This window comes from Sinohyriopsis cumingii, chromosome 13, assembly GCF_028554795.1.
Source record: "Sinohyriopsis cumingii isolate HCF-2022 chromosome 13, ASM2855479v2, whole genome shotgun sequence".
NCBI classification, from domain to species: domain Eukaryota; kingdom Metazoa; phylum Mollusca; class Bivalvia; order Unionida; family Unionidae; genus Sinohyriopsis; species Sinohyriopsis cumingii.
This window is the reverse complement of record NC_142973.1, coordinates 76,204,723-76,229,391: the sequence shown is the minus strand read 5'-3', so window position 1 is coordinate 76,229,391 and position 24,669 is coordinate 76,204,723. Positions and strand designations below refer to the sequence as shown.

The following is a 24,669-nucleotide window of genomic DNA, read 5'->3' as shown; positions in this document are numbered from 1 at the left end:
CTACTCTCCTTCCTTTAGAGATAAAAGTCAAGATACTTGCTATATCTGTCAGAAGAAAGGGCATTGGTCTTCAGAGTGTCCAGACCGTCAAAAAAGAAAAAAAACAGGGGATAAAAAAGACAAAAGTCAAGATACCTGTTATTATTGTAAAGAAAAAGGACATTGGTCTCCAGATTGCCCCAAAAAGAAACAAGAGGAGTCAGAAGAAGAGAGGAATTCTTCAGAAGAAGAGAGGGATTCTTCAGAGGAAGAGAGGGATTCTTCTGAGGAAGAAAGAAGACAGGTGAAGAAAAAGAAACAGGAGAAAAAAAGAAGAAGGGAAGAAAGCGAGGAGGAAGAAGAGGAAAAGAGTGTGACGGTGAAGAAATTCAAAAAACAGAGAGACTAAAAAAGGAGAAAAGAATAAATTAATGAACTTTTTATTAAAGTGTTGAGTTATAAATTGTGAATTGGATTGTAAAAAATGGAGAAAAGAATAAATGAATGATATAAGGTAAGTGTCTTTGAGTTGTGATTTTAAAATAAGAAGCTACACTCACGCACTCATACACAGACACGTATTAAAAGGGTAACATGGGTGAGTTTTTTTTTTGAGTTATTGGCAAATTGAAATTGTATTTCTTTTCGAGAAATGTGGGTGGCCCTGAAAAGGGCCTTTTTTTCTTCATGGTGTAGGGGTGAGTTTAAGCAATCAATTTTAACTGCCTTAAGCCTTTGCCACGGCCAAGGCCTACTTCTGGACTGCGTAATGTTGATGATGATAATGATTGGGTTGAAATCACTAAGGGTGGTACGGTAGGCTTAGTCACAGGGTTGACATGTTTGGCTCGGGAAGGTCGTATTCTCTTCGGTCGTGATAAAGAAGTCTGATACATTTGTTTCAGACTTCTTAACTCCGCTAAAATGTCCAACAGTACCGTGACCGTTTGATTTTCACCCTCTTGTTTCTTTGCTGCTACTTCTTCTTGCTGTTGTTTTTTTCTTACCTCTTCTTCTTGTTGCTGTTGCTGTAGGAGAAAAGTCTGTTCCGCTTCCTTTTGTCGTTGTATAAATTTCTCCAATTCTTCTTTCTGTCTCTGTCTAAAATTCTCCACTTGCGGTAATGAAGAAAGTAACGAAGGTTCCGGAACAAATTCTTGCGAGGAGAGAAAATCCACAAAATCCCAATTCACCTCTTCTGAAAGTAAGTCCGGGTTCCCTTGGGCAGTCTCCCCTGCTGGTGCACCCCACTGGATCGTTTTCTGAGTTTCCGTCATGTTGAATCACTGTCGCATAGATTGACTGCACACAAGCGCTAGCGAATCTATATTGACTACGTGACGTCACAGACTGCTCTCTTCGGATTGGATGCGAGCTGACTGAATTCTGTAACGCGTGTTCGGATTGGTAAATGAACTCAATCCGTTTCAATCCTTCCTCCGCCTATAAATAAGCGCCGTTCAATGCATTGATTCACCTGTTCTCGTCGCTTCAAGATGTGGACTACAGTTGAGTCATCCACCCTTGTGTCTTCCATGATGTTTCGGACAGACTTGCTCATGTATGTCCGATCGAAGTGGACCGTTGTCCACAGGACAAACACCAGCCTGTGGATACGTAGGATCTACGTCGAAAGACAAGGATGCCTGAAAAGAGTGCTGATGTACGGACCAACAGTAAGACGCAGCCTAAGGACAAGAAGAAGACCAATGCGGTGCCATTTATGTTAATGAATACATTAACATAAAACCCAAAGGCCCTTTTCAGGGCCAGCCATATTTCTCGAAAAGAGATAGTCTTTTGAATTGCCTACCCCTTTTTTTAAAAAAAATTTTTTAAAATTTAAAAAAAATCCCATGTTAAATTTCCCTTGTCCGTAGAGTGACCCACGATTTATTGCCATGTTCAATTCCCTTGTACGTAGAGTGACCCACGATTTATTCCCATGTTAATTCCCCTTGTACGTAGATTGACCCACGATTTTTCTCCATGTTAAATTTCCATTGTACGTAGATTGACCCAAGGGTGTTTTTAATGCTAATTCCCATTGTACGTAGAGTGCCCCCCTTCACTACTGATGTCCAGCACTTCGGCATCATGCCGCAGACATGATCATGATGTTCCACCCAGTCACATTATCCTGACACCAGGTCGACCAGTCCTAGCACTAACCTCTTAATGCTGAGCGCCAAGCGAGGCAGCTGCTAGTACCATTTTTTAAAGTCTTTGGTTTAACTCATCCGGGGTTCGAACCCACGACTTCCTGCATCCGAGGCGGACGCTCTAACCACTCGGCCACAGGAGTTGCACCCGCAGAGTTGTGTTTACAAGTTTAAGTAAACTTAAAATCTTGTGATAAACATTTTGCGCTGTGGTTTTTGGAGCTGTCAGAAAAAGTAGGTGCTGCCTGATGAAAATGACTGCATCTGTACGCTGGGGAAAAGTACTTACAATATCACAAATTACACTGTGACTGTTCTTAAAATGAAGAAACTAATTATTACAATGTAGGCATTAACTATTTTCTGAAAGTTTACTTACGAAATTTTTCAATAACCAAAAATGTTATCAGCTCGGTTTTTAAATATTTTTTGTATATATATATATTTTAATTTGTTATACAATTTTTGTAAAAATAATTTACTGTTGTAGTAGTCTTTGATGAGATGCAATCAAAAGTAAGGTCTAGCCTTGTACTCTCAAACCCAATTGAAACCTGTCATATAAATATACATAACATTTTAGGTTCTTTAAACTATCATATGCACAATTCTTGTTGCATACCAAGGATTACATTAGGAAAATCAGGGGAATACCTTTGAATTTTGAACCCTGTTCAGAAGCGGAACCAAATATACCCGTTTCAAAGCCTCCAAACATGGTAGTCTCGGCCTTGTCTCCCTTGCAGTAAGCAAACACCGTCAAAATTTTTCTTTAACCATATTGCCATGTCCTCACTACTAAAAGATAACACAGTTGATGAAAGCTACTATGAACAAATAAATTTAAGTCGATTATCTAATATGTTTATCAACCTTAAATATCATTACATATAATTTAATTGTATAAACCCCTACTGCCTTGGCGCGTTGTTTTGATGACACATGTCACACTCATTGAGTTGTTGGCCTAGGGGTTTCGGTTAGGAGCATGATGTCTTGCTATCAGAATGCATCTTGAGGACCTGTTTGATCATTTGTTTTTAAAGGCATTCTCTCAAAGTGAGATCATTTATATCAATTATTCGTTCAAAGAAATACCATTAATATTAAATAACAGCTAAGTATGTTGTTCGCTTATAATAGCACACCCCCATTGGCTATTGTACTTACGAGACATGCAACCTAAGCCTTGCTTGTATACGTTAGAATTTTAGATTATACGGATAATGCGATTAATCGAGTCATCTTTGATTATTATCGATTGTGTAACTCGTCTCATAATTGAAAATACCTTGGTGAACCTGCTGCCTAGGAACGACACTAGGATAGAAAGCGGACTAAGATCAGATTCGAGATCAGTCATCATATAAACTGCTGTTAGGTTTAAAAATATAACAAGGGATTTTTAAAAATTGATTGATTGATAGATTATAGTTTTATGGTGCACCAGCACTGTAAGAATATATAGCACGAAGAAAATGACATGTCGATGTGTACGTATTTCTTATATATCTGCTCTTTCTATGGCATTATCAGCACACTCAAGTCGAAATGCTGCATCATACTGATGGTGTTTGCCTTCAGTGGCGTCACTTGGTGGTGCGGACTGCACCGGGTGACACCATCAGAAGGGGTGACACCAAAATGACTGTCGTTAAAAAAAATTAAATTTTGTGCAGGAAAATAGGTCCATGGGGGGTGACACCATGAGTTACCGCACATGAATGTCCATAAAATGTTTGAATTTTTGTGCAGAAAGGAGATCGATGGGGGTGACACCATGAGTTACCGCACATAACTGTCTATACAATTTTTAAATTTTTTGCAGGGAGGAGGTACATGGGGGTGGGGTGGGGTGACACCATAAGTTACCGCACTGGTGTGGTTGATACTAACCATAGTGACGCCACTGTTTGCCTTTGCATGTTAGTTATCTGGATTCATATTTTAAAACCTTTCACTTCATAAGGGTAACGTTACTGTGAACATGTAATAGGTGCATGCTATTCATGTAGGTTTGATTTACCCTTAGGGTGCCCTGGGTGGCCGAGTGGTCTAAGGCGCTCGCTTTTTGGAGACCACTGACATCTCACCTGTCTGCGTGAGATCGATTCTCGGGCTTGACCATCTTGGGTATGTTTAGAAAGCTTGTAAGTAGCTTCCCGTGGATTGGTGATTCTTCCCGGGGTTTTCCCGTGTTCTCCCTTCATCAGATACAGTGGCCGCCAAGTATAGCCTATCATTTGCTGAAAAATGGCGTTAACAATCTCAGTTTTAATGATTTATCCCTAGACTGAAAACAGAACTTTTATGATGTTGTAAAGTAAATATTCCGACTACGTATTTTATGGCACATGTGTATTGTTATGTATATTTAATTTGCAATGGTTGTTAGCTGTGTTTTTAAAAACAAATTATGATATGTTGTAGGTTATGTAAAATTGTATTTTTTTTGTTGCATTGTCCAAAATCAGTGACAGTTTTGTAAACATTGTTTGCCTGTGTCTGACTGAATGATCAGTATTATGAATACTATCTTGGCCTGAGTCAAGGATATTGTGTCTACCGTATTGTTTATTATAATTTTAGGAACAGACCTTCTAATTAAACCTAAGATTGTATCTTCTAAACATTTTTTTGAAAATACTAATTGTGAGCTAAGTCATGTAGAGAATACAAAATCTTGTTTATTGGGAAAATTATTTATTCAAGCAATAACATCTGAAGCAGAAATCAGTCTTATTTTCTTGTCCAGTATTTCATTTGGGCTGGAATTTATTTATTCAAATTATTTATTCACTAGAAATTCAAAGTGCTTTTCTAAATAATAATTTTGGAAATAGAGACTTTGATTTATAGTGAAATTCAGGCAAGGATATATTCTTGGATATTATTATTGTGATTCAACAAAAAACTGTTGGTACATGATTACTAGTCATGCCATCAAAGGCACATCAGCACTTCCAGCGTTGGGTTTATTTCAAATACCACTAAAATGTATTGAGAACTTTAATCATTAGGACATATGTTAGAAATTCTAAGATTACTTGGGATTTACGACGCAATACCGTAAGTTATCTTTTCACATTTTCACTTTGTATTTTAGGGAAATGAATTTTGTGTTGAATTTTACAAATCTTTTTGGTTTTCACTCTTTTCTGTTACTTTGTTTAAGAGCATAGGGTTGTAACAGCATAGAGAGTGAAATATTTCTTTACATCTTCTCAAAAGAACGTAGAAGTTCATTTAGATATATTTTAAGTTAAAATGCCTTGATTTGCATGATTTATTTCTCCATTTTGTGTCAATGAGATTAACAGCTGCATTACTACTTGGACACAAAAAAAAAAAAATCCGAAATTTTACATTAAATTTGAGGAAAACGACATTTGACAAATTAGATTGCACCCATAATGGTTCAAATTGCGGGGTCTTTTAAAATTGATGGCTGTTTTCATAGAAAATGAACAGATTTGTATTTTTTGTTAACGCATGTCTTGCGAGGATTGATATTGTGAACATTGCTGGGGTGGGTTACTGTAGCAGTAAGACAGATTGGTCAAACCGACTTTTTTTCATAGTTGAACATCAGTTTTCCCGATTTTACATGTTTTCTTACATCAACAGCTGATCTGGTGTACGTTGCATGACCATAAATTATTTTTCATCCTGATCTTTACATATGTCCCCTTATTTCGGCACAAGGGGGCCCCGAGTGTCCGAGTGGTCTAAAGCGCTCTCCGTTACGGATCACTGCCATCTCACCTCTGTCTGCGTGGGTTCGAGTCTAGGATTCGGTCAATGTGGGTATTCGAGAAAGCAAGCCAGTAGCTTCTCGTGGGTCGGTGGTTCTTCCCCGGGGTTTTCCCGGGTTCTTTCTCCACCATTAATACTAGCCGTCATGTATAGCCTTTCGTGTGTTGAAAATTGGCGTTAAACCCTACAACAACAACAACAACTTCGGCACAAAAAACAACATGCTTGTTGATGTGAAAGGAAAGAAAATGTAAGAACTTGTATATCAATTGTTGACAGTAGAGTTGAGTTTTTCTTATTCGTCACTTGTCTGTTATTCACTTTGACGAGATATTTTTCTAGCCTATTGTATGATATAACAATTTTTATAATAGGTGAGATTAGGGATTTTCGATGCACAACTTTAGCTGTGTAAAATATTTTTGCAAGCAAAATTAGGAACTTAATAAGATCATCAAAGTTTTTTCTAGTAAAGACATCTTTTCGTGTAATTTTAAAATTTGGATTTTTAGTTTGTATCCATTACGCAAAGTGTTCTGTAACTGAATAAGGATGGAATAAGTGGTCAATTATTTCTATTTCTTTCTTACAGAAGGTACATTTATCATTATACTCAAAATGATTTGTTTTTCAAAACTGGTTTGTGGCAATATTTTTGTGTAGAAATTTATAATTAAAGCTGTTCAGTTTTGTGTTTTTTATATTAAAAAAAAATACAAAACCTAGCCAAACAAAAGAGTTGGCCCATTCATTTGCACACTCTGACTGTCTCGATCACGTTTCGTGTTCACCGTTCGGATTACTTGGGTCTCATCAGAGCTTTATGAATAAATGTATTCTCGGCTCTTATCCAAAGAAGTCAAGTTTTGTCGAAAACTACATTAAAAATATTTCCACTTAAAAAAAAAATCAAGTTTAATATCTTTGAGATAATAGCAGCAAAGTACTGTATAAAATTATTAGTTTGTGTTGTTTGTTTTATGTCATCAGAACTGACTAAATATCACTGAGCATCAAAATGGTGTTTAATAAGTACAACACCGTTTGTTCTCCACCATTTGTATGATTTAAAATTATCCATAGTTACTATATTAAGTGTCTTAAGACTTGTAGGACTGAACAGTCAATGATTAATTTTTCCATTGTGTTAAAGCATAACTAACATCACGGCAAAATATATTTTAATTGACTTAGAGATTTCTTTCCAATTTGTTTTTTCTAATTTTAATAACAGTGTACCTCCAAATTTTTGCCAATATTTGATCAGACTCCTTGCCGTAAACCATCTTCGTTCAGTAAAAGGCGCCTAATCCAGGATATTTTTGTTGTTGTAAAAAAAACAAGTGCAAAGGAATCATGTTTTAAAACCCGCTTGCTTTAAAGAAGCCGTGTGTCTCATTTTACCCTCTCAGTTTTTCCACCCCAAATTAATTTGAAAATTAATGTGTTCAGTTCATTTTCTATACTGGGTTGAGGACTAGGTAAAGCTACAAATCTATGAATTGTTTTATGTATAAAAAGTAATTTTTCCAATAAATGACACAAAAATTTCAATAGCCGTAGTACCAAAAATTAGGTGGTATGAAAATTTATAAATATAAAAAGTATTTTATTACAGTATTCCGTGCTCCATTAAAGTTAAATTGTAGGATCTTTTATGTATCGAGCCTGCTTAACGTTTTTGAAGCATGTGTTAGTTACACTTATTCTGTGGGCTTCGCATAATTTCTTTTTTAAATTCTCTTTCAGAACTTGTCAAGGTAATATGTTTATGCCATCTCAGCTTCTTCTCTGAATGCTCAACATCGATAATGGACGCAGGCGATTCATTCATGCAAACGTTAACTTCGGGTCTTGACAACATGTTGAGGACGGGTCAACATGCTGACGTCACTATTGTGGTATCTGGCAAGGTATTCCCATGTCACAAGGTAGTTCTTAGCGCCATGTCACCATATTTTCAGGCGATGTTCACACATGACATGCGTGAAAGCAGAGATGGGATAGTAACTATTTATGACGTAGACACTGACATCTTTGAGAGCTTGCTTAAGTTTATGTACACCGGGATGGACGTGGTAAGGGAGGACAATGCTGAGAGAATTTTCCGAGCGTCTTCTCTCCTTCAGATTCCTTGTCTCCAGTCGCGTTGTGAACAGTATCTTCTGAATCAAGTGTCACATGAGAACTGTGTAGGAATCTGGAAAATTGCAAAAATTCATAATTGTGAGCAATTGGCAAAGAAATCACTTTATATCATTATGGAAAATTTTTCCCAAGTTGTGTCCACTGACGAGTTTGAGCAACTTGATGTAGACGAGCTAATTTCTGTTTTAGAGGGAGAAGAATTGGCTGTTAAGAGCGAGGAGAGTGTTTGTGACGCTGTAGTAACGTGGATCAAAGCAGACATGGACAGTAGACGCAGCCATATTGGAAGGCTCCTGGACGTTATGCGTATGCCACTGGTCTCCTCCGATTTCCTATTCCATCTGTTCGAAGATGAATGCTTTGCTGACGTATCCTTTAGAAACAACGCCTTTGTCATGGAGGCTTTTAAGTTTCACTCGTGTCCAGCTCAACGGGCACATTTCACTACAAAGCGAGCGTCTCAGAGAAAAAATGGCTCAAGAGATGACGTATTGATTGTCATTGGCGGGCTTCTTAAAACAATGCCCAGATTTCACACAACAAAGGAAGTCATGTGTTACAGCCTGCAGCAAAAGAAATGGTTTTACCTGCCATCTCTTCCCTACGATCCGGGCTACGAGTTTGCCGTCTGTTCACACGGAACTGATATATTTGTTTCTGGCGGTTGGCTTAAATTACAGGGAATGCTTCAATATAAAGTTCAGAAGAATATGTGGAAAATTCGGACTAACATGGCTAATGGCAGATGCGGTCACGTGATGGTGGCCTTAACGAATTCCATCTATGTGATCGGCGGTAGAGATGGAAAGGCACCCGCTATGACAGGTATTGAAGAGTACAACTTGCACACCTGCAAATGGAGGCACGTAGGAGACTTGCTGATAGGAATTCGATCCATGTCGGCATCGACCATCGGCGAGAAAGTATTTGTCTTTGGAGGAATCACAGATAGCGACAGAGACACTGACACTATACAAGTTTTTGACACAAGAAGCGAAACTTTAACCATTATTGGTGACCTGCCTTTCAGCTGTAGATTGACCAGAGCAGTAAGTTGCGACGACCACGTCTTCATCATTCTACCCGATGGACGGATCATCAGATTTGATAGCACCTCCAATCGGAAAAGGAATGACTCCGTCTGCTCAGATGGTTCTGTGTTTTCAGAGAACGAGGATTCCAAATCAGAAGATCTTTTTTCGGCCAAGGACTCATTTCCTTCAAATTCCAGTTTTCCCAGATCACGAGAATCGAATACCTCAGTAAATGAACACGCTCTTGGAAAGGTCGTTTGCAAAATTCCGAGGTTCAACCAGCATCATTTTGAAGCTGTTCAACACGAGGGTTTTATTTATCTGGCCGGTGGCAAGTCTCCGGATAATATAATCTTGAAGGATATGCTAGTCCTTAACCCTATGACTGCAGAACAAGTGGATGTGGTCCAAATGCCTAGTCCCCGCTGGTGTTTTGGATGTGTCAAGGTTACGATGATGAGAGATTATTTGAACAACGTCATATGCACCGACAAAGCGGAAGCTGCACAGATATAGTCCACGCTAAAGCTTAGACGTGTGTGACTTAATTAAATTGTCAAGCTGATGAGTGGGACCAAGACTTTGTAGTCTCATCATGTATTTACTAGAGGAAGATGAATTATTTTTTCAACTTGTTTATTTTATAATTCATTAATTTCAGTTTCAGAAGCTGGTATTGTCTAAACTGACAAAATTCATTTTCCCTATTTTAATAACTGGTAAATTTAGTGTTTTTTGAACACATGGAAGCAACCAATTTCATAGCTGTCTGCTTTAGTTAGTGCAATGTTTCCATAATGACCACATGTAAAGAAATGCCAGTCAGAAGTGCAAAGTAATTGTAGAGTTGAACCTTTATTAGACATGAAAGAGATAACGGTAAATTATTTTTTGAGGCCCGTCGCGTGCTGATTGATTTGTCATTACGTCATCACATTGTAACGCCACGTCATGTAAACATGATAGTCGAGACTGTGGATACATATTAAAAATGGCGTCCGTTTCGCCATTGAAAGAGGGATTGGTAAGTTGTCGATATTGTCAGAGACTAAGAACATACACAGTCTGGTATGCAAAACTAAAAACTGGATTGAAGTATTTTCAGTGACAACTCAGCAGATTTCATGCCTATTGCCGTCAATTGTATGATTCATGAGCACAGTAAGCACGTTCTGTATTTGGGTAAAGAAATATAAGTCATTCTCCAAAGGGGTGAGAAGACGTTATTGAAATTTGATGAAACATACATCACCACGTTAAAAAGAATTCAGTTATTTTGAGCAAGTATATCTATTTCAGTTCGCTTATAATGCGTATTTGAGGTAGACAACGGCAAACCGTTTCTGATTTTACACATGACAAAAGTCGATGTGTGTTCTGTCTTTGTTAAAGAATAGAGAAGGCAATTCGTTAATCTTTCCTAATTAATCTTTCACGCATTTTTTTATTTTATTTTTAATTACCTTTGTAAAGTTTGAATTAAAATACTTGAGAGAAAATTGTTATAACGCTTAAATTTCTTATTATAAATCTGAGAAACCATATGAAACAGGATGCTGTGTGTATGTATGTCTGTGCTGTTTATGTAAAAGTAAATATTAAAATAAATACAGCTGGTAACCGAGAGAGTAGACGATAAAGAAATTGTGTACCTCAATGACAAAATATTGCACCAGTTGTACATTGGAGACATGTGTTTCAGCGTATGATTTTATTCATTGATTACTAATAAGACATTAGCGACCCATTACTGGTCAAATGGTCTGAACAAAGGGCACAACGTAGACTCACAACTCGTATTGATGTATTCACTGCTGATTTTTTGTTGGAGCTTTTTTCTATATTATCATTCGTTTTTATAATATGAACCATTTTATAAAGGATTCTTAATTTAAAATTAACATTTTTTTTTTGCCTTGGAAAATGTTGTAATTGAGTATCCCACACTCAACCTTTGATCTCATTAGACTGATACTCCAATACTTCTTATCATTTGTGATACATATCCTTGATAGTGACTGAAGATGTTGGTGGGTGGGTGTCGGAACAGGCAGGTTGAAAACTGAACACATTTACGATCTGAATTTATATTATTACGTTCATATGCGACGTGCTGGAAACAGAAAAGTGGAGGTTTTCTAGCTAACTGCGTATAGAAGATATAATTTGTGTTGCCAGATCAATGGAGGTCTATAAATGATCGGTTTTATCGAACAGTAGAATGATTTAAGTCAGGCGTGTCCGATCCGCAGCCCACGGAACGCATGCAGCCTAGTCTTTCACTGTGGGAACACGCTCATGTTGTTGTCATTGTTGATGTAGGGTTTAACGACATTTTCAGCACAAGATAGGCTATACATGGCGGGCAGTATAAATGGTGGAGGAAGAATCCGGAAAGAACCACTGACCCACGAGAAGCTGCTGATATTGGACGCACTAATTTAAGTCTAACAAAACATTCAGAATAAGTTTTTTCTGTGCTTCGCATCTGCTTTCATCCAAATGTGAATTTGTCCTTTACAAACATGTAAATCAATTACCATTAGTTTAGCAGTTTGTACTTAAAGACCTAGGTTCTTATTTTTCCTATATTTCCTGTTATTCCATTTCCAAATTAATGGAGAAATGGTATGCGTGTCATTAAAAGAGATTTGACCTATAGTACAAATTTATTGTGCAAAGCTAGCACCAAGTCACCTTGTTAACTTTTTTATTTCCACAGTTTGCATATCGAATGGGATATAACATTGATCACATATCGGCACACTTTACGTATTGTATGTGTAGTTTCTTAATTGTTAATATGACAGCATGTTAACACATCACTTATTGTGCTGCTGTTTGGTCCAAATAAGCGCATGACATTCCCGCGTATAATTCTCTTTAGCTACAACCGTTTGAATTCTCATCCTGCCTTCTAGAACCTTTTATTATTTAAAAGCTGGACATTATTCAGATCGTCTCATAATTCAGTCTTAAATCATTATTGTTGTGTTTGCTTAATCTGTTTTACTTTTTGGCTTTAATTAGTGATTATATGTTATATCCATCTGTATTTAGTACTTGACCTCGTCAAAAATCAAGTTCATTCTGTCGATTTTTCCATCCTCTATTCATCATTGATGTTGCTACTTTTCTTGTAAGGACGTATCACATTGACTGCAAAATCCATTCGTATTCATTAAAATAAAGTTACAGTTGTTGTCAGTTATACTGATTGCAAAGTAAATTACTTTTGTTTTTGTTGTCGTTGACAGCATATTTAGCACATTATTAGTTATATATTGCCGAGGAAAAGAGAGCTAAGTACCTTTGCCGATAACATACCGAAGTAACGGACCTGTGTTGTCCTGGGCGGGTTTCGAATCCGCGATACTATGTTTACGAGTTCGACGTTCTACCTACTGAGCTACCGCAACTTGCCTAAAAAGGGTCAAAGATACAACTTTTTTAACCACCCGAAAAGAGGGAGTTTTACGTTCGACCTTGAGGGTAATTTATTCAATTTAGTGTCAGGGTCAATTGTCGTCATTTTCATATTTTTTTCCATTTTTTTCTTTCTTTATTTCCTACCTCAAATTTTATAGCTTTTTCACGATACTGCAAGAAACTATTGTAAATGATGGTGTACCACAATGATCCGTTCTTAGACCTAATTGCTTCTAACCTTTGTAAATGATATTGCCGATGGTATGAGTTCCCTCATCATTGACTTTGCCGATGACTCTTCTCTGTATTAGTCATCACCATTTGTACGCAGAATAATTACTCATAAATCATGATCTAAAAACTATAAATGGTCAAAGGAATGGCTACGAAATGGTTAAACCAGAAACAAATAGTGGATATGTCGTATTCTTCTAAATAACTGCTATTCATTGCGTAAATTATCATTGCATCTTGGATTACTACTTTCATAACATATCAAATGAACTCGTCATATTGGCTGTTTCTAACAACAGCATGCCCAATTCAGTCTTCGAGAGCAAAAATAAAAACTTTGCAGGCAAATCTGGTCATGGTTATATACAACTTATATCAGGTCTATCTTGGACCACGCTGTGTAGTCTGGGATGGATGTGGTTTATAAATTCAGAAAAAAACTTGAAAAGAGTACAGCTAGAATAGTCACAGAATTTCCAAAATACACGAAGTAGGCAATCATGATATTTTCAAACTGGGTTGGAAAGTGCAATCTAGACGAAAGAGACAAATTTTATTAACACAACAAAATTAAAAAGAGGTAAAATATAGCGCTTTAAAAAGTGCTTATATCCAAATATGGAATCCAGAAAAATGCCCGTTTTTGGTAACTGAGATTTAGATATTATCCATACTAAATTGCGAAATAATCAAAACTCATTAAAACGTACTTATATGGTGTTCTACTTGATGAAACTTCCATTTGTTCCTGTGGTTGTTGTTGTTGTTGTGGGGTTTAACGCCATTTTTCAGCACACGATAGGCTATGCATGGCGGCTAGTATTAATGGTGGAGGAAGAACCCGGGAAAACCCCGGGAAGAACCACCGACCCACGAGAAGCTATTGGCTTGCTTTCTCGAATACCCACATTGACCGAATCCTAGACTCGAACCCACGCAGACATCGGTGAGATGGCAGTGATCCGTAACGGAGAGCGCTTTGTTCTTGTGGTCTTATTGTCAACAAAGAACTGAATTGATGAGAAATTTACTATCAATATCATATTCAATTGTTAGCTTAGATTTATTGATTTTAGGAAAGAGCGATACTAACTTAAACATAGAACACTAAAGTGCACATTCATTTTTGGATTAATACATTATTTTGGATTTTTTTGGAACTAATTTAAGGACATTCTGGATATTATCATTGTGTTAAATCAAGACATTCAAGACTATTGGAAATTCATTCAGAGCATTCTATATTTTTGCAGAGGTGATAGGACATATAGGATTAGTTGGTATTGAAGTCACAGTATTTTAAGTGTATTTTGCATTTTCATTTTGTTTTGTAGGGGAATAAACTGCTTGTTTATTTTACTTAAATCGTCGGACTCTCTGTTTCTTATATATTTTAAGACTTAGATTCGTAACACTGTATCTTTCTCTCACCAGATATTTTTCGATACTATTTTTTGTTTGTTGGGGGGGGGGGTAGGTGGGTTGGTTAAATAGCTATCACGTTAACATATGTTGAACTATTTGTATCATGGGGGAGAGGGTTAATTACGTTGTTAGAACCACGATCAATCCCACCGTATGATACTGTGACAATAACATATGTTGAACTATTTGTATCATGGGGGGAGAGGTTTAATTACGTTGTTAGAAACACGACCAAGCCCACGGTATCATAATGTGACAATAACATATGTTGAACTAGTTGTATCATGGAAGGAGAGAGTTAATTACATTGTTAGAATCACGTCCAATCCCATCGTATCATGCTGTGACAATAACATATGTCGAACTAGTTGTATCATGGAGGGAGAGGGTTAATTACGTTGTTAGAAACACGACCAATCCCACCGTAATCATACTGTGACAATAACATATTTAGAACTAATTGTATCATGGAGGGAGAGGGTTAATTACATTGTTAGAATCACGTCCAATCCCATCGTATCATACTGTGACAACAACATATGTTGAACTAGTTGTATCATGGAGGGAGAGGGTTAATTACGTTGCTAGAAACACGGCCAATCCCACCATATCATGCTGTGACAATAACATGTTTAAATTAGATAAATTTAACTTTGCACTTATCTCCCCATTACATTGTGTCATGCATGACGGTTTTTGTCCTATCTTCACGGGAATGATCACATTCAGAGAACCGTGTCTGTTGTGTCTCCTCGGTACACCATTCAATTAAATTCACTGAATATTCTTGTTTATCATATAAAAGAGGTAGCAGAAAGATCTTTAAGATGAGAAAATCCCCGAGAAACTGGTCAAGACTGCCGATTATGTGTGCAAAATCCCTTGCACTTGTGGGGACAGGGAATTAAACTCGGGATCAAAGAGCTCAGAAGCGAATAGTCCTGCTAGTTTGATGAATCTTTTTTTTTAAAAATAAAATGCTTTGTCTCTGTCGACATTGAATACAAAGTTTTTTAATACTATAATGATTATCCCCATTCAGTAAGTCCATCTTTAAACTCGTATAGATACAAAAATTATGATAGAATCAGTTCTTGGAATTAAAAATATAACCATATGATTCTTGCAAAAATTGATAAATTAAACACTGACAAGAGTTTTGGAATTGTTTAAATGGGCATTATTATTATTATTATTATTATTATTATTGTTATTATTATTATTAAGGCATCTGTTGGTGTCCAGGCGACCGAGACCCGCTGCCCAGAAGTTCTCCTTGAAAAAGCGCTTGATGTTGCCAAACAGCTCAGAGAGTTACAGGCAGAGAGCTTCCAGTTGACACAAGAATACAGAAGGCGGGACTTGTCGATCGACAAATCATGTGCATCGTTGGATTCACTAGAATCAAAAGTGACAGAAGTGTCTGAAGCAATCCAAAATCTTGAGACTCTATTTTTGTCTCGTCAACAAAGTATTGAAGAGAAGGACAACGAATATGAAGAACTTATGAAACAGAAAGGTAAAGAGCAAACTATTGTATGTGCAAATATTCTGCCTGCCATATGTACTGATTGTTAAGATGTATTAGAAGAAATACCGAAGGTTTCTTTACGAGGCGATGTAGAATATAATATTCCTCTGTTGTGTGTGTGTGTGTGTGTGTGTGTGTGTGTGCGTGTGTGTGTGTTTGTGAACCTTTCATGACATTTCCTGATCTTTTAGTTATTAGATATGACAATTAAAAAGACTCCCAGCTGGGTAAGGCATAAGGGACTACAAATGATGATATAACACATATCAGTGACTGACATGGCCCCACAAAGTACTCCCATTCGGCAAAATGAATTACAAATGGTGATCTAACACAGATCGGTGATTGACAAGGCCCCACAGAGTACTCCCATTAGGCGTAATGGATTTCATACGATGATCTTACACAGATCCATGACTGGCAAGGCCCCACAAAGTACCACCATTAGGCATAATGGATTACAAATGATGATCTAACACAGATCAGTGACTGACAAGGCCCCACAAAGTAATTTAAAATATAGAGTATCTATGAGCTCTGATAATTCAAATGCTATCTCATGGACAAAGTTTAGATTTTGAAACCCGTTTACTTTAAATTAAATAAATAAACATAATGTTACATTATTTTTGTTATATTTGGAAAAAAGCACTCAAATCAGTTTCTGCGGGGCATATCAATCACTAACCAGATACGTTGTTGCTATTGCTTAAGTCACGAAGTAATTGACCTTCTCTCGCCAGAGCAGATATAACCACTCTCTACTCGTTAGCATATAAAAATAAAGTATTTATGTTGACACGTACCGAGCTTGAATTAGTGTTCATTATTTGTAGTGCATACTAAAAATAGCACGATCAATAGTTGACAAATGTTTAAGCTAGGACAATTTGGATTTCTATATGATCTATGACTGGTACTGGACAATTTCTTGATACTTTGTCAGAACATTTTTTTTTCTTTGGGTCTGTCAATATATTTAATGTCAATCGACAGACACAATAAAGTTGCATTTAAAAATATGCAACATCACATGCAGGACATTGGAAACTTGCAGATATATATGTCAACATAGGTAAATGAGATTGACATAAAAATGTCAGAGGAGAACGATTCTGCTGCTGAGCAAAGAGCTTACTGTAAAATCCGGGCATTTTGAGGTTACTCTTAGACTGATATCAAGGCGGACTTGGATAAAGTGTACGGATGTAATGCTCTGTGATATGCCATAAATTTGAATTGGTATCTTTTAATGATAGTCGCTATTTCAAGGAAGACGACCCACGTTCTGGAAGATCGTTGTCTGCGATTGGTGAGTGGGAGGTGGCTGCTGTGAAGAGGGCAAATGATCAACGTTCTCACTTCATAGCGGAATACATTTCTAATAGTACACGCATTCATTCATTAGTTGTTAATATTCTTGCTTCAGAAGAAGCTGAGCAGGAGCAGAGGGCTATTCTATCCCGGGAAGGATTCGATGAAACCGAATATCGAATCGAACACGTCACGCTCAGTGATAAGAAAAATGAACTCCATCTTAGAGGTAAATTTGTTTATTTGATAGTTTTGAAAATGTAAATGTTTTCTGCAATAGTTGTAATAAATTTACATACATAGAATAACCCTAGCTTTCATCGTAATTGGCAGTATCACCCGTGATTTTAATACAATAACCCGTGCCAGCATGAATGATGTCATTTTTTAACATATTTTTAAAAAACAAAATCCATTTATAAATCAAACAGTCGTCGAAAACGAGATTTGTTTTAAAGAAATAATATTTCGAAGGTGAACGAAATCATAAATTCGTGCATATAATATTTATGATCGTGGACATTTATTTTCACCGTGTTGAACAATACAATCGATGCATGCATTTCTCATTTTAATCACGTTTTTTTAATAGCAATATCAACATGCATGTCAATATTATTCGTCGAGAGTAACATGCATCATTAATATGTTGAAAAGTAAATATAACATGCATCATAGATATGTTGAAAAGTATATAACATGCAGTGAACAAATACTCTATGACACATAATGAAAATGGGTATAAAAACGTAAGGTTTATGCGATCATGGCAAAACACTTAATGATAATTTGATTTAAAAAATCAGGTCACGCCTATCTCGATATCCATTGAAACCTACCTCCCTCTTTTATTTATCGAATTTCCATTTGTGTCATTGAACAAAGTGTTCTTATGCTGATATTTAACCGGTATCAGAATTTTTTTGATAATTGTCAATATTCGTTTAAAAGTTGAGATCAACAGCAAACTGTACAGACAAAGATCTGCCGTGATATGGTGCGCTGACAGATTTGTGTCTATGTAGTGTGTTAGGAGCATTCAGCATAACAAATAATATAATTTTGAACTGCTCTCTGATTTTGCGATGGCAGATCAGGGTTTATGTTGTTTGCAGCTGGATTTGATTTATAAATGTATATAGTCAGTAAGGTATTGTTTTATATTTGTCTGGATCACTGAAAGTCCTTGGCTCCAACACGTACGTTTTTACTACAAACTGTTAATAGTCTTCCATTTTGGCATGACACCCAAAATGGAATGTATGACCATTAGATAATAACTTAGGCGATCGTGACTGGATTTAAATCCAGGGAAAATCGGGATCAAAAATGTTTTAAAATCGCTGGCAAATTAATTTCAATAATACTGATCTTTGAGTAAAAATCATTGTGCATCTTTTAGCTTTTAGCGACAAGCCACATTATATTATCAGTATCAAAAGTCTCCTGCAAATTTTGTGTATTCCTGTTGGACCTAAAATTCATTTGCAGAATCATATATATATATATATATATATATATATATATATATATATATATATATATATATATATATATATATATATATATATATATATATATATATATATATATATGTATGTATGTATATATATAATTGTGAAGTCGAGACAGTTGAAAGCTGGGCAGAAATACTAATTTTTGTCTCTATTTAAGACTTTGTCCGAGATGAACTTTTCAAGCGTCTAGAAAACCTGACTATTCTACAGCAGAGGCTTGATGATACGAAGGATGAATGTGCAAGCGAATGGGTGAGTAGTTATTATCGTCATCGACATAATCGTAGTCATTTGTGTCTTTTTAATCCAGCATCATCGTTTCCTTCAATTACGTAGCTATTTAAATCTTTGTCGCCAGTGGTGCCACCCTTGTCAGTGTCGTCGTCATGGATATCGTGATGAGGATAATGCTAATCATAATACGCTACTGTTTTATTGAATGAAATAATAAACCTGCATTGACCAACTGTGATCTCTCCCTCTCTCTCTCTGTCTCTCTCTCTGTCTCTCTCTCTCTCTCTCTCTCTCTCGCATGCATTTAATAATATCCCAGAATATTTTAAACTTGTGAGTTTTGTACCATGGCAGATCTAGTCAGATACTTAAAAGTGTGTCTGTAATATTGTATTGTCGGTTGAGTTTCGTGATTAACGTTTTGGACATGTTTGTCTTTAATAATAATAATAATAATAATAATAATAATAATAATAATAATAATAATAAACATCACCAAAGAACAGTACCATCCTTGTCGGGATCGTCATTATCATACTCATCCTCATCAGCATAAATCATCGGTAAATACATAATTGTTTCTGTTTTTGATGATGGATTTAAACAGAGTATTGTTACGAATTTACAGTCTTAAAACTGAGTAACAGAAAAGCGAAACCAACAAGTTTATTAAAATAAAAAAATAAATCTGTTTATTAGTTACAAGGTGAATAATTGAAGATGAACATACAGTATTGTGAGTTGAATCACAAATAATCCTAAAAGTTCTAAGTCAAGTCTAAAAGTAAAGAGTGTTCCGAATGAATTCCAGTATTGAAAGCACTGGTGTACCAATAGTCTTGATGTATTACAATGATATAATCCCGAATGTCTTTGAATAAATTCACAATGAACTCCAAACAGTCTTTTTTCCTAAATGTCTATCAACACTTTGTAATTCCAATGAATAATTTAAACAAAAATGATTCCTTCATTCCTCAGATTATATCTAGATACAACTGATAATAATACCGCAGACTGATCTTAAGATAGGAATGAAATAATTTTGTTTCTCTCAACCTTATATAAAGACCAAAGATACAATACAATTACCTGGATGTGAGTCAAAAGTTTGCTTCCACGACATGTTCTTAAATAAGGCTAGACCTTGAACTCAAATATCAGTAAATAATTTTTTTTATTATTTTTTATAAATAAAAGCCAGGTAAGCCATAGCTATTCTACCCTCAATCATGGACGAAGCACACAAAATAAATTAATGATACACAGCAGCATTCTGCTTTGTTTCCTTCACATATTTTAAAACTGAGTTGACAAGATGATTAAACTTGACATGGTCAAGAATCCTCCAAAAGAATTGAATGTTCTGTTGCTTCTTATTTTAGGCTGAATTTAAGAATGATGTTGTTCGTTACCGACAAGAGAAGCGGACACTGGAGCAGCAATTAGACCATTTCAATGAGCTTACAGTTGCCCGTTTTTTAGGGATGCAAGCCCACAGAAGTACGTAGAAAGCTTAAAATTGTTTTTTTTTTATCATTAGTTCCATTCTTGTATTTCTGTTTTGCAAGTACTGTGTACTGAAAACAACTTTATTCTATTATGGTTACACTTAGCAGGATGATAGTCACGTCGATACAAGTGTATCACAAATGGCAGATAATGCACCATCAGAAAGGTTAGATATATAGAAGTATACCTCTCTGAGGAGGTTGTTGAAACCCTGAACATTGACCTTCAACCTTCTCACCCCAAATAACGAAGTTGATGCGTAGTGCTCAAAGGAACAAACCTATCAGGTTTTGCTAAAACGTGTTCATGTTCTTTCAGAAATTTAAAACCGTGATATATACTTAGAAACAGTGACCATGAATTTCAAGTTCCTGAAACGAACATGCATAAACTTGTAGATGGCTTAATATAAGCATAGATACCACACTTTGAAATGTGCGCACTAGAACTTAAGTTATTGTATTTTCATTAAACGGAAAGGAAATTGTATTTTCAATAAAACAGAGACCGTGACCTTCAAGCCACCAAGCTTAAATAAACTGGCTGCTTTTTTGTGCCTAGAGAAAAGGCACACTTAATTTAAAAGAAATGGTTTCTCTAACTTAGAAAAATATATAGATACGGGAATCTTTCCAGCTAATCTGAAATTTACCAGTCTTTAAACAAAGTGATAGATCATCATCAGCAAACAAGTATCGATGTTTGTCAAGTCTGCCAACCTTATAAATGTATACAAATATTGTCCTTCATCCTCGTCGAATTTTAAAAAATTATAACCCTCAACATCACTTACTAGCAGATTTCAGAGAAAAGAATTCATCCGAAACTTCCCTCACAAACGTTGGTTGATACACGGTTAGCAGTTACAGATGAGAGAAAAATAATCGGAACATTTTATTGAGATTGTAAAAATGATCGGAACATTTTATTGAGATTGTAAAAATAATCGGAACATTTTATTGCGATTGTAAAAAAAGCGTTTGATTTTGTAAGTCATGAGATACTGATGGAATTCAGCAAAAAAATTCTCTGAAAATGTCAGATTTATCAATCTCCGAGTAATTGAAAGAAGTAATTAACTGTAGTATTACTTCCTGTAAATTTACGGAGTCATCGAATTTAGCAAACATATTCGCAATTCGTAAGTGAAATGAAAGAATGACCCATACAACTATCAACCGTATCTGTCCTATCTGTACTTAAAAAATTTTTCGAACAACATATCAGCAATCATTCTTTCCGATATCGTGATAAATATAACTCCACAATAAGTAACAGTATGGTTTTCGACAGAAACATTCATATTAACTGCTCCGAAAAACTTATATAGTGGCTACTAGTGATAAAATCAGGCGAACGTAATGGCGCAATCTTCCAGATTTTAAAAAGGCGTTTGGTTTGTTTAATCATTCGGTGCTCATTAAACAAGTTTAGCCTACAAGTTTTCTTCAAACTCATGTGTTAGGTTCGCGTCGTATCTCATTAACTCAGGTTATTTGCAAAGGTAAACATATTTCTGAATCAAGTAATATTTTAAGCTGTGTTCCTCAAGGATCTGTATTAGGGCCTCTTCTATTTCTTCCATTTATCAATGTGTTAGCCTTGTATCCATTGAGCTCTACAACATGCCTTTTCACAGACGATTCTGCATTGTTTTTGTCTGGTAAAATTCTTGATTTGTTTGAAAATAAACATCAAATTGACATCAACAGTATATCAGTTTGGTGTCAACAAAACATAATGTATGGCAATCGGAACAAGACAGCACCTATCGACTAATATAGATTTATTTCTTACTCAAAATGGCTTAGATATGTCTAGTGTCAAAAATAAAAACTTCTTGGTACTGCCATTGATCGACATCTCTGCGGGAATACACATGTCGATCACGTATGTGCAATGGTAGTCAAAAAGAATAACTCTGTTAAAATGACTGTCGAAATTTCTACCTCGCCAGTCACTTGAACTTTATTTTTGGGGATATACTACCACTGATAGATTACGGCTGTACCGTATGATGAAACTCATCCATTATAATCTATCCAGAATTAATAAACACCAGAAAATGGCCGCCTGAATAATTTTCAAGCTTCCTATTATGACTCCTTCAAATGTTTTGTTGTCACATCTACAATGGCTATCCGTACAAAAAAGTATTCTTTTTAAAAAGATATCATGGCACATAAGTCTTTAAACGTTCTTTCTTCAGATTAGATTTATAACCTAACTGAACTAAGATCATCAAATACTAAGCGTAATCTCCGAGCTAACAAAGATATCGAGATTCCGTGGTCGAAAATCAACAATTACAAAAACTCATTCACTGAATCAGCTCCCACATTTTAGAATTCCTTACCCCTGAGGATGCGTAATTCAAATTCCCTTGGTCCGTTTAAAACACCATTAAGGAAATTTTTTCTTGAACATCTGGAATGACTTTTTAAAGCCTCCCTATGAATAACTTTATGACTGTGTTCAAAGTATAATATGTGCATGTTTATTCGATTTATGTATAAATCATGTGCTGAAATATGTATAACCGTGTATAGTATATTGTTTATATATGTACCTGTTGACCAGTATAGTTATATATATATATATATATATATATATATATATATATATATATATATATATATATATATATATATATATATATATATATATTAATCCATTTTAAACCGGTGTGAATACGTGTGTGTAAGTGTTTTTTTTTAATAACATGAAACGGTAAACAAATTCGAGGAACACATGGCAGATGTGTCTTTCATGACCAATGTGTCATCCTCGTTAAATAAATAAATAAATAAATAATAATAATAATAATAATAATAATAATAATAATAATAATAATAATTATTATTATTATTATTATTATTATTATTGTTATTAAACAGACAACATATACAAATTCAGCGATAATTGCTTCGTATGATTCTTATATAGATAGACTGACAGAGAGATAGAGATAGTTGAAATCCATCCACTAGAACATATCTTATTCTGCGCAGATGAAATGCAATGTCAAAATCTATTTTTATTAATAATGACCTTGACCTTCTGGCTACTAATGCTTAAATTGTCTAGTTCATTTCTTAGGTTCATTGAAATAAACTACAAAATTAAACTAAAATATGTCACAAAAATGACGTTGTTGTTCTAAAACAAAATGGATGACTTCCCACCGGCTTGGATGGACACCAGTAACCAGTAGCCTATATTACCCTGCAACTTTCTTTGGCGAGTTATAAAATCCATATTCACCGCCATGACATAACACGTAGTTTTGTTACAAAAATACATATTTACCGCGATGACATAACACGTAGCTTTGTCACAAAAATTCATATTCACCGCGATGACATGATGACAAGATGGCCACAATTGCTTAACCGGCTTGAAACAGCTGTTCCGTTTTTCATGATATATGTGCTTGTTGTCTGTATTCGTCTATGTTATTGTGTTCATCATGCATTGGCTGTTCAGTTCGTATGTGTTTCTTCATCTCCTTGTTTTGGAAACGAGAACAATTAGACTTTTTCTCAGCTGTCTCGTTCCACTGCTACAACTTTCTTTGTTGTTGAACAAACCGCCATCACGTGATACTCGCCAGTCAACCCGTTTATGCTATGATGGACCCTCATTAATTGCTTCAAATAACCACTTCTTCACTCTCCACACTACATTGTGCTCTACACTAAACGAACTGGGACTACATTCATCATTACTTAAATGTAAACAGAAGCGAAAAGAGAAACGTTGTTTCAAAGCTGGCCGGCGTAGAACAGCAAGAAAAATTCCAGTTATCTCCCTTATGCCCTGTCCGGCTCAATAATTTAAAAAGTCGACCGTTAATTTAGATAACCTAATTGAAATCCCTATTAAATCGTCAACCTTTGTGTCAACTATCCAAGAGATACCTCTTGGCATTGCATAATTCAATGCTTAATGTTTTCAACCTCAAACAGTCAGTTAACCAACCCACCAATAAACATGGTCACATTTTAGACTGGATTCTTCATAGACCCGATGATAATATTCTACGGTCCTCCCTGGTATCCCACCAACTTGCATCAGATCACCTCTGCATAATATGCCATCTTGACGTATTAGTCCCTAACCCTCCACCTTTATTTGCTACTAAGAGAAACCTTACTATGATAAATAGAACCAAACTAATGCATGACATCCAAACAAACCTAACAACTCGCTTACGTTTTACAGCAGAACAACTCGATAACTGCTTGTGTTCATAGCTCTACAAAAATGCCCCAGCCACCAAGTGCAGAGTATCAATTCAAAAGTGTTCTCCATGGTATAGCAGTGTTAGGGACCAGCTTCGCACTGCTAAAAGAGACTGCCGTAAAGCTGAGAGGCTTTGGCTTTCCACCAGA

General features: G+C 35.8%; 2 protein-coding genes across 3 annotated transcripts in view; both read left to right on the top strand.

The window, feature by feature from the left end:
- The window catches only part of LOC149785848 (kelch-like protein 24), a 31,710-nt gene extending 22,115 nt beyond the window's left edge, over positions 1-9,595 (top strand). For both annotated transcript variants that reach the window (XM_089979806.1, XM_089979807.1), the window contains one exon: positions 7,647-9,595. In XM_089979806.1, the coding sequence (XP_089835932.1) occupies positions 7,709-9,595 (1,887 nt within the window). In that variant the 5' untranslated portion in view covers positions 7,647-7,708. The remainder of the gene's footprint in view (positions 1-7,646) is intronic.
- A 59-nt stretch (positions 9,596-9,654) lies between these two features.
- Positions 9,655-24,669, top strand: part of LOC149785847 (uncharacterized) — a 30,295-nt gene continuing 15,280 nt past the window's right edge. The window contains exons 1-5 of the mRNA XM_089979808.1: positions 9,655-10,103; positions 15,395-15,686; positions 17,128-17,241; positions 18,687-18,781; positions 20,149-20,266. Of these exons, the coding sequence (XP_089835934.1) occupies positions 10,071-10,103; positions 15,395-15,686; positions 17,128-17,241; positions 18,687-18,781; positions 20,149-20,266 (652 nt within the window). The 5' untranslated portion in view covers positions 9,655-10,070. The remainder of the gene's footprint in view (positions 10,104-15,394; positions 15,687-17,127; positions 17,242-18,686; positions 18,782-20,148; positions 20,267-24,669) is intronic.